Genomic DNA, 12,295 nt, shown 5'->3' on the forward strand with positions numbered 1-12,295 from the left:
AGCCTTTCAGAGCCACGCCCGGAATGAGGAGCCCTGAGGAAACAGGCTCCGACGTCCTTCTTGCACTGTTGGCTTGGAGGAGAGTGCTCGGGACACCTCTGAGACAGGTGGACTGGCGGCTGAGAAGGGGTTTTAGCAGGGTCATAGGGATTCCCCTGCCTAAATACCCTGAACCAACTCTTCTGGAAGCATCTGTGGAGTTCAGGACTCATAAGTGATGAGGTAACGCGCTTGACTGGAAGCTTTAAAAATGCACGTGGCGGGGGCCAGCCCCCTGGCTTAGCCCTTAAGTGCACTCGCTCCCCTGCTGGCGATCGTGGTTCGGATCCCAGGCCTGCACTGAGGCCCACATATAGCAACTAGAAGGATGTGCAACTATGACATACAACTATCTACTGGGGCTTTGGGGAGAAAAAGGGGGCAAAAAAAAAAAAAAAGGAGGAGCATTAGCAATAGATGTTAGCTCAGGGCCTGTCTTCCTTGGCAAAAAGAGGATGATTGGCATGGATGTTAGCTTAGGACTGATCTTCCTCACAAAAAAAAAAGAAAAAATGCAGGAGGCAGCAAGTTCCTTAAAGCTGAGTTAGATTAGTATCTCCATTTTCTAGATGAAAAAGTCCAAACCCAAGTCCCTCAGTTCTAATTCAGAGCTGGAATACACGTCCTGTTGCCCCAAATCCAGCCTGTCGTGCAGGGTTTCTCAAGGGCAGCGCTTGACATTTTGGGCGGGAAAATTTTGAGTTGTGGGGCTGGCCTGTGCGTTGCAGGATGTTTAGCAGCATCCCTGCTCTCAACCCACTAGATGCCAGTAGTGCTCCCCTTTGCCCCAATTGTGACAACCAAAAATATCTCCAAACATTGCCAAATGCCCCCTCAGGGGGCACTGTTGTCCCCGATTGAGAACCACTGCTGAGCTGGGGGTCCAACAGTCTTGGGCTCTGGTCCCAGAACAGACTCTTTCTGTGTGACCTTGGATGAGTTACCTCTCTGAGCCTGGGCTTCATCTGTAAAATGATACACCCGGGCATTGGCCCGCTGCTGCACACTTCTCAGGTACTTTCCATCCCGTGACCTGTGTCAACCTACCTCTCCTCTGTGACTTGTGTCCATAGCAACCTGGAAAATCACTCCAGGAAAGAGAAAAGCAGTCACAGGGTTGTAGTGAGGACTGGTGCAATAATGGCTATAAAGAACTTAGCACCTATCTGGCACATAGGAGGGGTGCAAAAATGTTGATGTATTCTTTTATTGTATGTGTCTTATCAAGGCTACTTGGTTTATTTATTTTTCTTGTTTTATTTTTTATTGAGGTATAATTGACATACAACATTGTACTAGTTTCAGGTGTACAACATAATGATTTGATGTTTATGTATCTTGCGAAATGATCCCCACAATAAGTCTAGTTAACATCCATCACCACACAGCGTTACAGAATTTTTCTTCTTAAGATGAGAACTTTTAAGATTTGTTCTCTTAGCAACTTTCAAATATGCAATACAGTATCATTAACTATAGTTGCCGTGCTGTACATGACATTCTCGTAACTTATTTTATAACTGGAAGCTTGTACCTTTTGACTTCCTTCACTCATTTTCCCCACCTCCCAATGATCTATTACTTCTGCCAACTAATATTTCTAGCAATAATCAGGCTGGTGATAGAGAAATAAACTTGGGGATAATAACAATAGTAAGCTAAGGGATCCTGCTCTAATTCCACAGCAGACAAGAAAGGGGGAGCTAATGTTGGAGATAGGAGGACATGGACAGGAAAGTGTTCCTAATTTTTTCAGTTTAAGTCAATCCTGTCTGATTTCATGCAGTTGTTCAGTTGCAGTTATGATGAGTGCCCCACCCAGGAAAAGGTTGTTTTTTTTCCTTTGAATAAAACATTGCAACCATCCTTGCCTGGTGGGTCTTGCTTTGGAAAGCTGAATTGGGGCCTTCACTGGGATTTTTGTTCAAGGGTGCCATCTAGAGGTGCCTCTGTGAATCCTCTAATTCCTTCCACCACTGGCATCTTTGTAGGGCCAGCCAGGTTTTGCTTTTCCCTGTGGTTTGCCTGCCTCTCCACCATATTATGTATTCCTCGATGGTGGGGATCTTAGCATCTCTCCATAGCATAAAGACTTGGCTCTTGTTGACCATTTGATGGGTCAATATAATAAATCCATGTGCAGCCTCTTCTAGACCTTTCCACAGTTACTTACTTTGGCTAGATAACTATTTCAAGCCTCAGAAAAGATCTGCCAGGAGCACTGGGCTCTGAATAAGAAACGTGAAAATTTCTAGCAACGGATTGAGACCCTAAGCTGCTAATACCACAAAGACAGGGACAACTCAGAATCTAGCTGACCTGTTCTCCCCATATTTCCAGATTTAGCAAATAAAAATACAAGATACCCAGTTCAGTTTGAATTTCAAGTGAGTGACAGATAACTTTTTAGTATAATTATGTCCCAAATATTGAATGGGACATACTTATACTCAAAACTCTTTGTTATTTACCTGAAATTCGAATTTAATTGGGCATCCTTTGTTTTATCTGTGTACTTAAAGTTGCGAGGCTTAAGGGACTTTAGGCCTGCCTCCTGACTTGGGAATTATTGAACAGAAGGTTAAGTCAGACAAACAGTTCCGGTGCAGGTGAGGCGGCCTTGGGGGTATTTTATTTATTTTTCATCTTTCTTCAGGCTACACATAGGCTTTTGGTTACAGCCACGGAGCAGATTCCATAATCAGGTTCAAGTCCCAAGTTGGCCACTGACCTAGCTGAGTGACTATGGGCAGGTTACTTAACCTCATTGTTTCTCAGTTTCCTCAGCCATAAAACTTGGGATAATATTTGTATTTATATTCTGAGTTGTTGAGAAGATTTGGAGAGATGATACTCATTAAGTGCTTAGCACAGTGCCAGCAGCTAGTATAGCTCAATAAATGGAAGCTATTGTGTTGATGTTTTTGACACGGGTAGACTTAAAGCACACTAAATTTCAGATAGGGTATGTCTCCTGCTCACCCACAGGGTCATGGGGTTCATGAGCACCATACCAGGCCCATTCTAGTTCTTTACTTCATTGGGTTACAGCTGCTGGTTTTTTGTGGGATGTGGGGTTTCCCACTCTATTATAGGAGGCCTGGTAATGACTAAAACCAAAGTCTCAAACCCTGCCACTGGCTCATTTATTCCACACACTATTTGAAAGTGTATATATACCTTATGGTAGAGAGTATAAATGTAAGGAATGAGGAACCTCAAGGTTATTTTGAAAGTATGGAAAGCCCAACTTTAGGAAGAAGTAAGAAAAAGGAGAAATGGAAGTACTTGGTGCTCTGTAGTGCTCATTGTAGGATCTTGGAAATGTTTGTGTGCTTTATGGGAAGAGCACTGGACTCTGCAGTCATAAGGACAGGGTTCACATTGTATCCACGCTACTTATGAGTCATGTCAATTTAGGAAAGTTATGTATATATCTCTCTCAGTTTTGGTTTCCTCACCCATTAAATGGGAACATCATAGAGTTCTGGTGAAAGTTGAATGAAAAAACAGATACAGAAGCATCGCTCCCAAAAAGAGCTCAAAATATCTAACTTGATTTTAGAAATCAAGAGAGAACTTTGAAGGCGACCATGTAACATGTGCTTTGAATGTTAGGCCAGCAGCTAATCTTGCAACTTGTGTGTATGAGTATACTTGTGTGTGAGTAAGTGTGCATGTGTTTCTGTGTTTATAATAAGGATAATGTTAGCCACATTTATAGAGAGCCCACTATGTCGAGTGACCAAACTGTCCCACTTTTCCCAGGACTGAAGGAGTTCCCAGGATGCAGGACTACAGTGTGAAAACCCAGCAAGTCCCAGGAAACTGGGACGAGTTGGTCATCCTTCTACTATGTGTGATCATCTCATTGCGCTATCTCATTAAACCGTCAAACCTTCCCTGTGAGGTAGGTACTCACATTGTTGCCATTTTACGTTAAAAAAAGGACATTTGGAGAGATTAAGCAACTTGCTCAAGCCACATAGCTAATTAATGGGAAAGGCAGGATCTGAACCCAGAGCCTTCTAGCTCTAGAGTCCAAGAATTTCACCACCATGTTGTGTGCATTTAGACCTTTCCAAAGGCACAGTGTCTTATTGCCACTCACCTCTGCATTCCTGGATCACTGTTAAACACCCTCCCATCTTCCCTTCTGTCATCAACACTTCCTGCTGTGCAGCTGGACCTCCAACAAAGAGAGAGACCAGGACACAGAGCAAAGTCAAGCCCAGTCTTGTGTGTGGGCACAACAGAGGTCCCTCCTTCCTTAGCAACAGACGCTGAAGCTTGGTGACTGGCCCCAGGACCTGGGTACAAGCACCTCCAATGTTAAAACAGCCCTGAGAGGAGGAGAGAGAAGAGTTCAGGCCGCCAGGGGTATTTTTTGGTGGGGTGCTTCCTCCCTTTTCTTTGTATTAATATGTAACTCTGCTTCAATTTTTCCTCCATAGCAAACTCGTTATGTTCCTGGGAAAGTTCCAAAAGAGGAGTCGCTCAATGGAAGGGAAGAGTGGCCATTGCAGGAGGAGTAGGAACCACACCAAAAAGCCTAGCAGAACCCCAATGCTGCCTCCTCATTCTCTAGCTTCCCTTTCTGTCCTCTTCTACCAGGGAACTCTTCAGGGGGCTGAAGTCTATGACCTCAGAGAGGCAGCCCTGTGAACAGGGCTTTCAGAATATCTGGAAAGTTCCATTTTTGCATCCTCCCTATTATGCTGTAAGGAAGTTTGGATTTCAGAGCCACTGGTAGGAGAGGAAGAAACTCAGAGCTCTTTATTCATTTTTTAATAGGTCCAGTTAGAATGGACAACGTGAGTGACATGTATTGCTCATCTCATAAGGTAGGTGTGAATTTTAAGGTATATTTCTTTTTTCTTACCTGTATTTTCAACATGTAGGGAATTTGGAAGTGGGTGGGAAGGGGATGTTTCAATCATAGACCAATTGCCATGTTAGATCCCCTTGACTGAGCAAGTGTGTTAATCACATTTTATGTCCTTTGAAATAGGCTTTTTGCTGAATTAGGCTTTCGAATATCTTCACGTTTCACTGTGAAAATTTCAGGAATAGACACCTGTTGTTACTTTCCCTTCCCTTCTAAGGCCATTAGACCATATAGTCCATCCAACAGTTCCAAACACTAGATGTACATCACAGTATCCTAGAGAACATCTTGAAAACATAGAGTCTTGGCCTCATTCCCAAAGATTCGAATCCAAAAGATTTGGAGTGGGGCCCTGGAATCTATATTTTTAACTAAGACTCGAGTGATCCTGCAGTAGCAGGTCCTCAGGCAAGCATTTGGGAACTGCTTCCATGAAGGATGTGCAAACATCACATGTAGTCAGAAGTAAACCACCTGAAAGTAACAGTTCTACCCAATGTGGGTGCCAGAATCTTGGTGTAAAAGCTGAGATCCACGAGGTTGCGATACGTTGAAGTGCCCAGAGGAGCATTTTAAATCAAAACTTTTTGAAATTGAAGTGGATTTGTTGATAATGACTGAATGAAAACTGGAATGAAAACTCTCTGCCATTCACCAGAGAGAACACTTGAGCATTAACGTTTTTAAGAAACTATTTTGCATAGCCAGGTAGTTCTTGCAAAACTCCCCATCTCTTTCCCCTTGAAGGCACCACAGAGAATTCTTAGCCAGATATGGTCAAGAAAACTCTCTTTGTTCTGTTCTGGAATTGATTTCTAGATCTGCTGATCTTGTGTATGTCCCACGTGCTCCTGTCCCATCAGGGTATTTATGGCTCTGTGTGTATGTCTTAGTCTGTGTCTATAAACTAGCTTGAAGTTTAGTTTGTTCTAGAGGTTCTGTTTCTCTCCATTGTGTTCTTCAAAATGCTTAATGTTGGTTTGCTTTCTTGCAAAATCTTGTTTTGCTTTCTTTATTATCCCAAGAATGGCTTATCTCTTTGTACGAAGACTCGGCTGCCTCTGTGTCTGTCCCTTGGATGACCATGTCTCAGTATGGAGGAGCATAAATATAATTCAGTCTAGCTCAAACCCGAAAGAGAATCTATGAGCTCAAGTAACTGAGAAGTCCAAGTTGCATCCTGGGGTCCAGTTGATGTCATTGGGAGTCTGTCTTTCTCCTTCTGGTGGCTCTGCTTTCTTCCATGTCACTTTATTCTAAGGAAGACTTTTTCCCACATAAGGCAAAGATGGCTCTTGAGCAGCCTCTTCCTCAGTAGCTCTAGCAAAAGTGTCAGGGAAGACTCTGATCAGCCGAGTTTAGGTCACATGCCTACCCCTGAACCAATCACTGTGTCTAGGAGGATGGACTATTCTGATTGGCGAGACCTGTGTCACATGCCCTGCCCTGGAGCCAGGGCTGGGATCAGCCCACTGTATAACATGGACTGAAATTGGAGAAGAGCCGGTTGTTTCCACTAAGGTTCCATTGTACCGGTTTTGGTAGGATGAGTAACCGCCATTGGTGTGAGGGCTGAAATCAGGTTTACCCCACAATGAGCAGAAATATGAATGCCAAGACACCTCCTGAATAATGTTAGCATCCTCCTCGACGGCAGAAGGTCAGGGTTTTTTGATTTAACTACTCATCCCCACTCTTGTAACTTACTCAAGATGTCTGAAATTTGTGGTGTTTGCTTGTTGTTCTTTTAATGAAGCTTTTTATTTGAAACAGCTTTAAAAGCTAGGCCAAGGGAAAGATTTCCACTGACCACAAAACCTTCTTGCTTGCAAAGACGAAATACAGACAGCCCTATCTTATCAATCAGTATATGTTGTACATCTGGGATCCTGAAGGAAATCATGGATGACTTCATATCCCTGAAAGTACTGCTGCCAAAATCCACCTTGGATGGTATAGTACACGCTTTGAATGACCAGGTTCTTTTCAGGTTTTTCATTTTGTTCACCTCATCAGTACAGATCTGAAATTAATTTCAGTAGTGAAAGAGGAGGCTCTTGGAGATGATTGGTCAGTTCTTAGATCCTTGAAATTGAGGATCTTCTCTGTCAAGCGCAGAGAGACAGACACAGTGAATTAAATCAACAAGGCAAGTTCTCTAAGCTGAAAACAACAGGATCACTGGGTGTCAAACTCATCATAATGAAGGTGGAGCCCAAGCATCCTATTTTTAATAAAATTCTGTTGATGAGTCTGATGTACCACAATTTTTGAGAACCACTGAAGTAGGCCATTAGATCAATGAACCTATTTGATGTTTTTAAAGATCCCAGGCTCGGTATGCATCTTTGTTTATGGATTTGCATGGTTTTGTTTAATTTTAAGATCAATACCTTCCTAATTGATCTTAGACGTGGAGTGATGTGTATTTAAAAGCACTTCTCTGTGACTGGGATGTGGGACCTATCCTCTCTGAGTTTTAGTTTCTTCAGCTAGAACATGGGAATAAAAATCTCATAAGTGCCTGGCACATAATAATTTGGACTAGTGGCAGATGTTGTTGTCGTTGTTGTTGTTATTGTTATTATTTTAGGATGTTGAGTCATCATTGAGGGATTGGTGAGGGCATGGGGAGGGCTAACATTTGATCCATATACCCCCTACCCTGCTACCCCTCACCAGCTGCCCTGCATAACGTAATTTGCTGACCCAAATAAATCAGATCAATCCAATATGTCTTACCTTATGCAAGAGTTAAGTCCAAAGTCATTGCTAAGGTGAGAAACCACAGAGAGTCAAAATTACCCTTGAAAATCCCTTAAACCATCTTTAACGCGCTGTATAGCAAAGCTCTCAATGAGTCCAGCCTAGCACTTTTCCTCCAGTGTTGGAACAAATTGCAGTTTCTCCATCAGACCCCTGGATGAAGTAGTTGTCTTGCATACAGGGGCTGGGTCGTAGGACCGAATCACACACAGCATCGTTCAACACTGCAGTCATTTTCAGCTCTGCTCAAGAGGGGCACTTGGGAACTGAGAGTGCCAGGGGAGCCACAAGTTTGCTCCTACCTGAGGCTCACTCCCAAGTACACACTCACTGAATGGAATGGTGGACTCAAACACCCACACTGTTTAAATATTTTTTCTTTTCACAGGAAGCATAGAGAGTTGCTTATGTGTGTGTTTAACACATAGAATACAATGCCACTGCATGAGCAAATTTCTATTTGGAATTTTGCATATGTGAAATGCAAGAGTCCATTTTTTTAAGTCAACTCCTTTAATCACAACCCAGGGTGGTGTACCTGGGGGTGCCCTCAGAATTTGGGCTCTTTTCAGGGGAAAAAGTATCTGGATTTGCTCATAGAAGGGTAGCTAAGGAGGAGATGCTGGAGGAGAGTCGGACTGATAATTAAAAAATGAAACCTACACAATGGATGGGGGTGAGAAGGTTGTTTTTTGGGCAGAACTCTGTGCCTAAAACTTTTCCTGGGGATCTCTTTACTCCTCTCTAACCTAGAGGCTTGGAAATCTTGCCTACTTCCTGAAGAGTGGCTTTGTTCCCATTTCCCACAGATCACTAAAAGTGACTCCATACATCACATGAGCCACTCCCAGAAGCAGCCAGAGCTGCCTCCTCTGCCTGCTTCTGCTAATGAGGTGCCATCTGAACTCTATCAGGTATGTTCACATGGGGGCTGCTCTTCTGCTTGTACTAGTACGGGGCAAACAGTCAGACTTGAGAAGTGGGATTAGTGACTCTCCCATCGACAGGATCGGAGAAAGAGCTATGCAGTAGCTCAAAGGTGAGTTGGAATCTGGCCTTCTCACTTAACCTGCTGTGTTATTTAAACTCTCTGAACTTATGCATATTCAATTGTAAAGTGAGGATAACTTTCTACCTTATAGCCATGTCCGTAAGGAATAAAGACCATAGTTGTAAATTACCTGATTCCCAAACTTATTGTATATTGAAAGCTAGTTATTATCCTTGACATCAGAAATCATGCTCACAGTGGTCAGAGAAGTGCAACTGGTGTCCATTCAGAAAGTGTTTACACTGAGTGTGGAAGGTAGAAACATAGCATAAGGCGTGTGGGACTCCGTGAGTCTCAGTTTGAGTGGATTCTGGACCTGCGGAGCCCAGGCTCCCCAAGAGATGGACCTTATTGTGTCTCACTCTGCATTTCTTGCCTTGTAGACTGTCATGTTGCACAGCTTTTATCCCCCCTTGATGCAACGCACATCATGGACCCTGGCTGCACCCTTCAAAGAGCAGCACCACCACCATGGACCCAGTGACTCCATTGCCAACAACTACTCCTTGACGGCCCAGGACCTGAAGCTGAAGGACCTGGTGAAGGTCTACCAACCAGTCACCATCAATGTCCCTAGGCAAAGGATCATTCAGGGGCTGCCATCAGGTATTTCTGGCAGTGTGCTATACCAGCTCAGAATGGGGCTTTGGAGTGAGATTTCTAATCCTGGATTCTAGTGCTGGCTCTACCTCTTGCTGCAGCTAACTTTGAATAACCTCACAGAGCCTCAGTCTCCTCATCTATGAAATGGGAATGATTGTATTGGCTAACATTACGTTTACCATATACCAAGCACTGCTCTACGTGCTTGTGTTATTGATTGCTACATAAAAAATTACCCCAAAATTTAGTAATTTAAAACAACCATCATTTATTATCTCACAATTTTTGTGGTCAGGAATCTGGTCATGATTTAACTGGGTGGTTCTGGCTCAGAGTTTCTCACACGCGTGCAGTCAAGGTGTCAGCCAGGCTACAGTCATCTAAAGGCAACTAGGGAAGGATCCTTTTCCAAGCTCACTCACATCCTCAGGTCCTTGCTGCCTGTTGGCCACAGACATCAGTTTCCTGCCACATGGGCCTCTCTATAGCGCAGTTCACAACCTAACTCCTGGCTTCCCAAGGAGGGAGTGAGGGAGAGAGCAAGAGAGAGAAGAGAGCCAGCAAGACAGAAACCACAGTCTTTTTGGAACTTAATTTTGGAAGTGACGTCCTATCTCTTTGGCCATATTCTGTTTGTTAGAGGTGAGTCACTAGCTCCAGCCCATACTCAAGGGGATTGCGCAAGGGCATGACACCAGGAGGTGGAGATCATTGAGGGCCATCTTGGAAGCTGCTTACCCCAGCACTTTATGTGTATTAGTTTATTTAATCCCACTGGGTACACACAAACCTGCTTAAGGTTATCCTTTCGTAATTCTTGTTAGACGTATGTTGGAGCCTCTCAGTCTGCCCTCTGTCTCAAACTCATTTTTGTATTTTTTTTTTTCTTTCTCTGTGCTGTGTCTGGGTACATTCCTCAAATATATCTTCCAATTCGCTAATTTGCTCTTCAACACTGTTTAGTCTTGAGTTTATTATGTCTAATGAATATTTTCTGTTTTAATGACAATATCTTTTCATTTCCAGATTTTGTAATTGGTTCTACTTATGGGTGCCACTCCTGCCAGTTTTTTATTCTATTCTTATGTACATAGCCCTTTCAATATGACTTGGAGGATCTTAAACGTTTATTTTGGAACAATATTAGTATTGCTGTATTATTTCCATTTTGTAAATCTATCCCTCAATTGTTGAGTTCATTGGCTGTCTTTAGTGTTGGTTTTTCTCATGGATTCTGGGATTTTAGTTTGCAGGCTTATGTTGAGAGTTTTTTCACTTCTTGCTGCATGCATCCTCCCATTTTTTTTTTGGAGGTATAATTCACATACAATAAAATGCACAGGTCTTAAGTGTTCAGTTAAGTGAATTTTGACAGTTGTTTATGCTATACAGCCACCACCCCAACAAGATACAGGGCATTTCCATCACTAGAGAAAGCTGCCCTCTGCCCATTTCCAGTCAATTCTCTCCCTTACCAACGCCATCCCACCCCAGAGTAACCACGCTCTGATTTCTGTCACCACAGTAGTTTTGCTTGTTCTCAGATATAAATGTAATCATATTTACATTGATTGTAATCTTTTGACCCTTCTTAATCTAGCTTTTTTTTTCTTTTGCCTTCATCTGACCTCTTAGGACCCCAAATTAGTACCAGCTCTTCTTATTGGTGGCTTGGGACTCCCATCCTAAGGTGATATTTGGGGATCTCGTGGATCTGGTCCCTGAGGCTGTGTGAGGCTGGACCTAGTTATTATCAGCCTTTGTCTGCTATCTCTGGCCACCATACGAATTGAGGATCCCTGTGCTTTATCTGCATGGCAGAGCTGCTGTCTTTGCAGCCTGTCTTCATCAGTAGGGCAGCCTTGCTTCAGCCCTGGCTTTATGCTGTGAGCCCAGCTCCAGTCTCCCCCAGTCATGGTGTGTTCTTGGATTCTGTGACTCCCCCAGGTATCAAACACCTAACTTACTTCTGCCTGCTTCCAGAAGCCGAGTTTATGACTTTTACTTCACACTCTGTTTATTTCTGGTCCACATAGAAAATCATCTTCTTGAATACTGCAGTGTATTTTTAATTTTTAAAGAATATTTTGTCTATTAATGTTATATTTGGAGTCTATTGAGGCGCTCAAAGTATGAACTCAAAATACATCTTGACTGAGAGTCTTCAATTCTCTTTGATTCTCTCAAAATGTCAATTTAGTATTAGTATATCTTTAACACTTCTCTATTGTTAATTTTCTTAGGCTAGAGACTTAAGTAATAATATCTAGTTAAAGTTTAATAATAAGTTTTATATCATTTATTGAATTTATTTGTTGTTACCTTCTATTTATTGCAAATGATACCAGTTTTTCTATTTGTGATAATTACATAATATTTCCTTTAAAATAAATATAAGTTTAAAAGTCTGAGTCTACTTAAAGAAAAATATTAGACAGTAATTTCCAATGTTTAGAAGATAGAGCATGCAGGACGGGAGAGTGAATCGAGTAGGCAGCTCTTAATACTTGTCACACGTATGGATGAATGGAAGGTGTGCTCACCTCCATTTCACAGTTGGGGAAGCTGAGGCCTGGAGTGATGAAGTTACTTATTCAGGGTCACACAGGTAATTAGTGGTGTAGGTGGGACCGGAACCCACATCTCCTGCCTCATCCCACCCCACCGAGTCCACTCTCCTTAGTGTGCTCCTGGACTGTCCTGAGAGTCATGTATCTGTGGACAGAGGATGGCCCAAGGCCACTCTCCAGCACTAAGGTCTTTCTTCTCCACTGTTCCAGCAACTGAAAGCTCATCAGAGCCCAAGAAGAAGAAAAGGAAGTTTTCCCCCCGAGACAAAGAGGATCCCACTAGGTAAGGTGTCACCGTGGGTGCAGGGGATTGCAGAACACCAGGCTGAACTGAAGAAGGCTGTGGTCTCATTAAAGCCATACCTGCTTCTTGGCTTC

The 12,295-nt window shown here is 42.9% G+C and overlaps 1 protein-coding gene across 1 annotated transcript in view; it reads left to right on the top strand.

The window, feature by feature from the left end:
• The first annotated feature begins 20 nt into the window (after positions 1 to 20).
• The window catches only part of DNAH3 (dynein axonemal heavy chain 3), a 171,886-nt gene continuing 159,611 nt past the window's right edge, over positions 21 to 12,295 (top strand). The window contains exons 1-6 of the mRNA XM_087417087.1: positions 21 to 222; positions 3,808 to 3,949; positions 4,834 to 4,883; positions 8,503 to 8,607; positions 9,128 to 9,350; positions 12,128 to 12,200. Of these exons, the coding sequence (XP_087273213.1) occupies positions 4,845 to 4,883; positions 8,503 to 8,607; positions 9,128 to 9,350; positions 12,128 to 12,200 (440 nt within the window). The 5' untranslated portion in view covers positions 21 to 222; positions 3,808 to 3,949; positions 4,834 to 4,844. The remainder of the gene's footprint in view (positions 223 to 3,807; positions 3,950 to 4,833; positions 4,884 to 8,502; positions 8,608 to 9,127; positions 9,351 to 12,127; positions 12,201 to 12,295) is intronic.

This window comes from Ceratotherium simum, chromosome 26, assembly GCF_057802395.1.
Source record: "Ceratotherium simum simum isolate JZ-2026a chromosome 26, ASM5780239v1, whole genome shotgun sequence".
NCBI classification, from domain to species: Eukaryota; Metazoa; Chordata; class Mammalia; order Perissodactyla; family Rhinocerotidae; genus Ceratotherium; species Ceratotherium simum.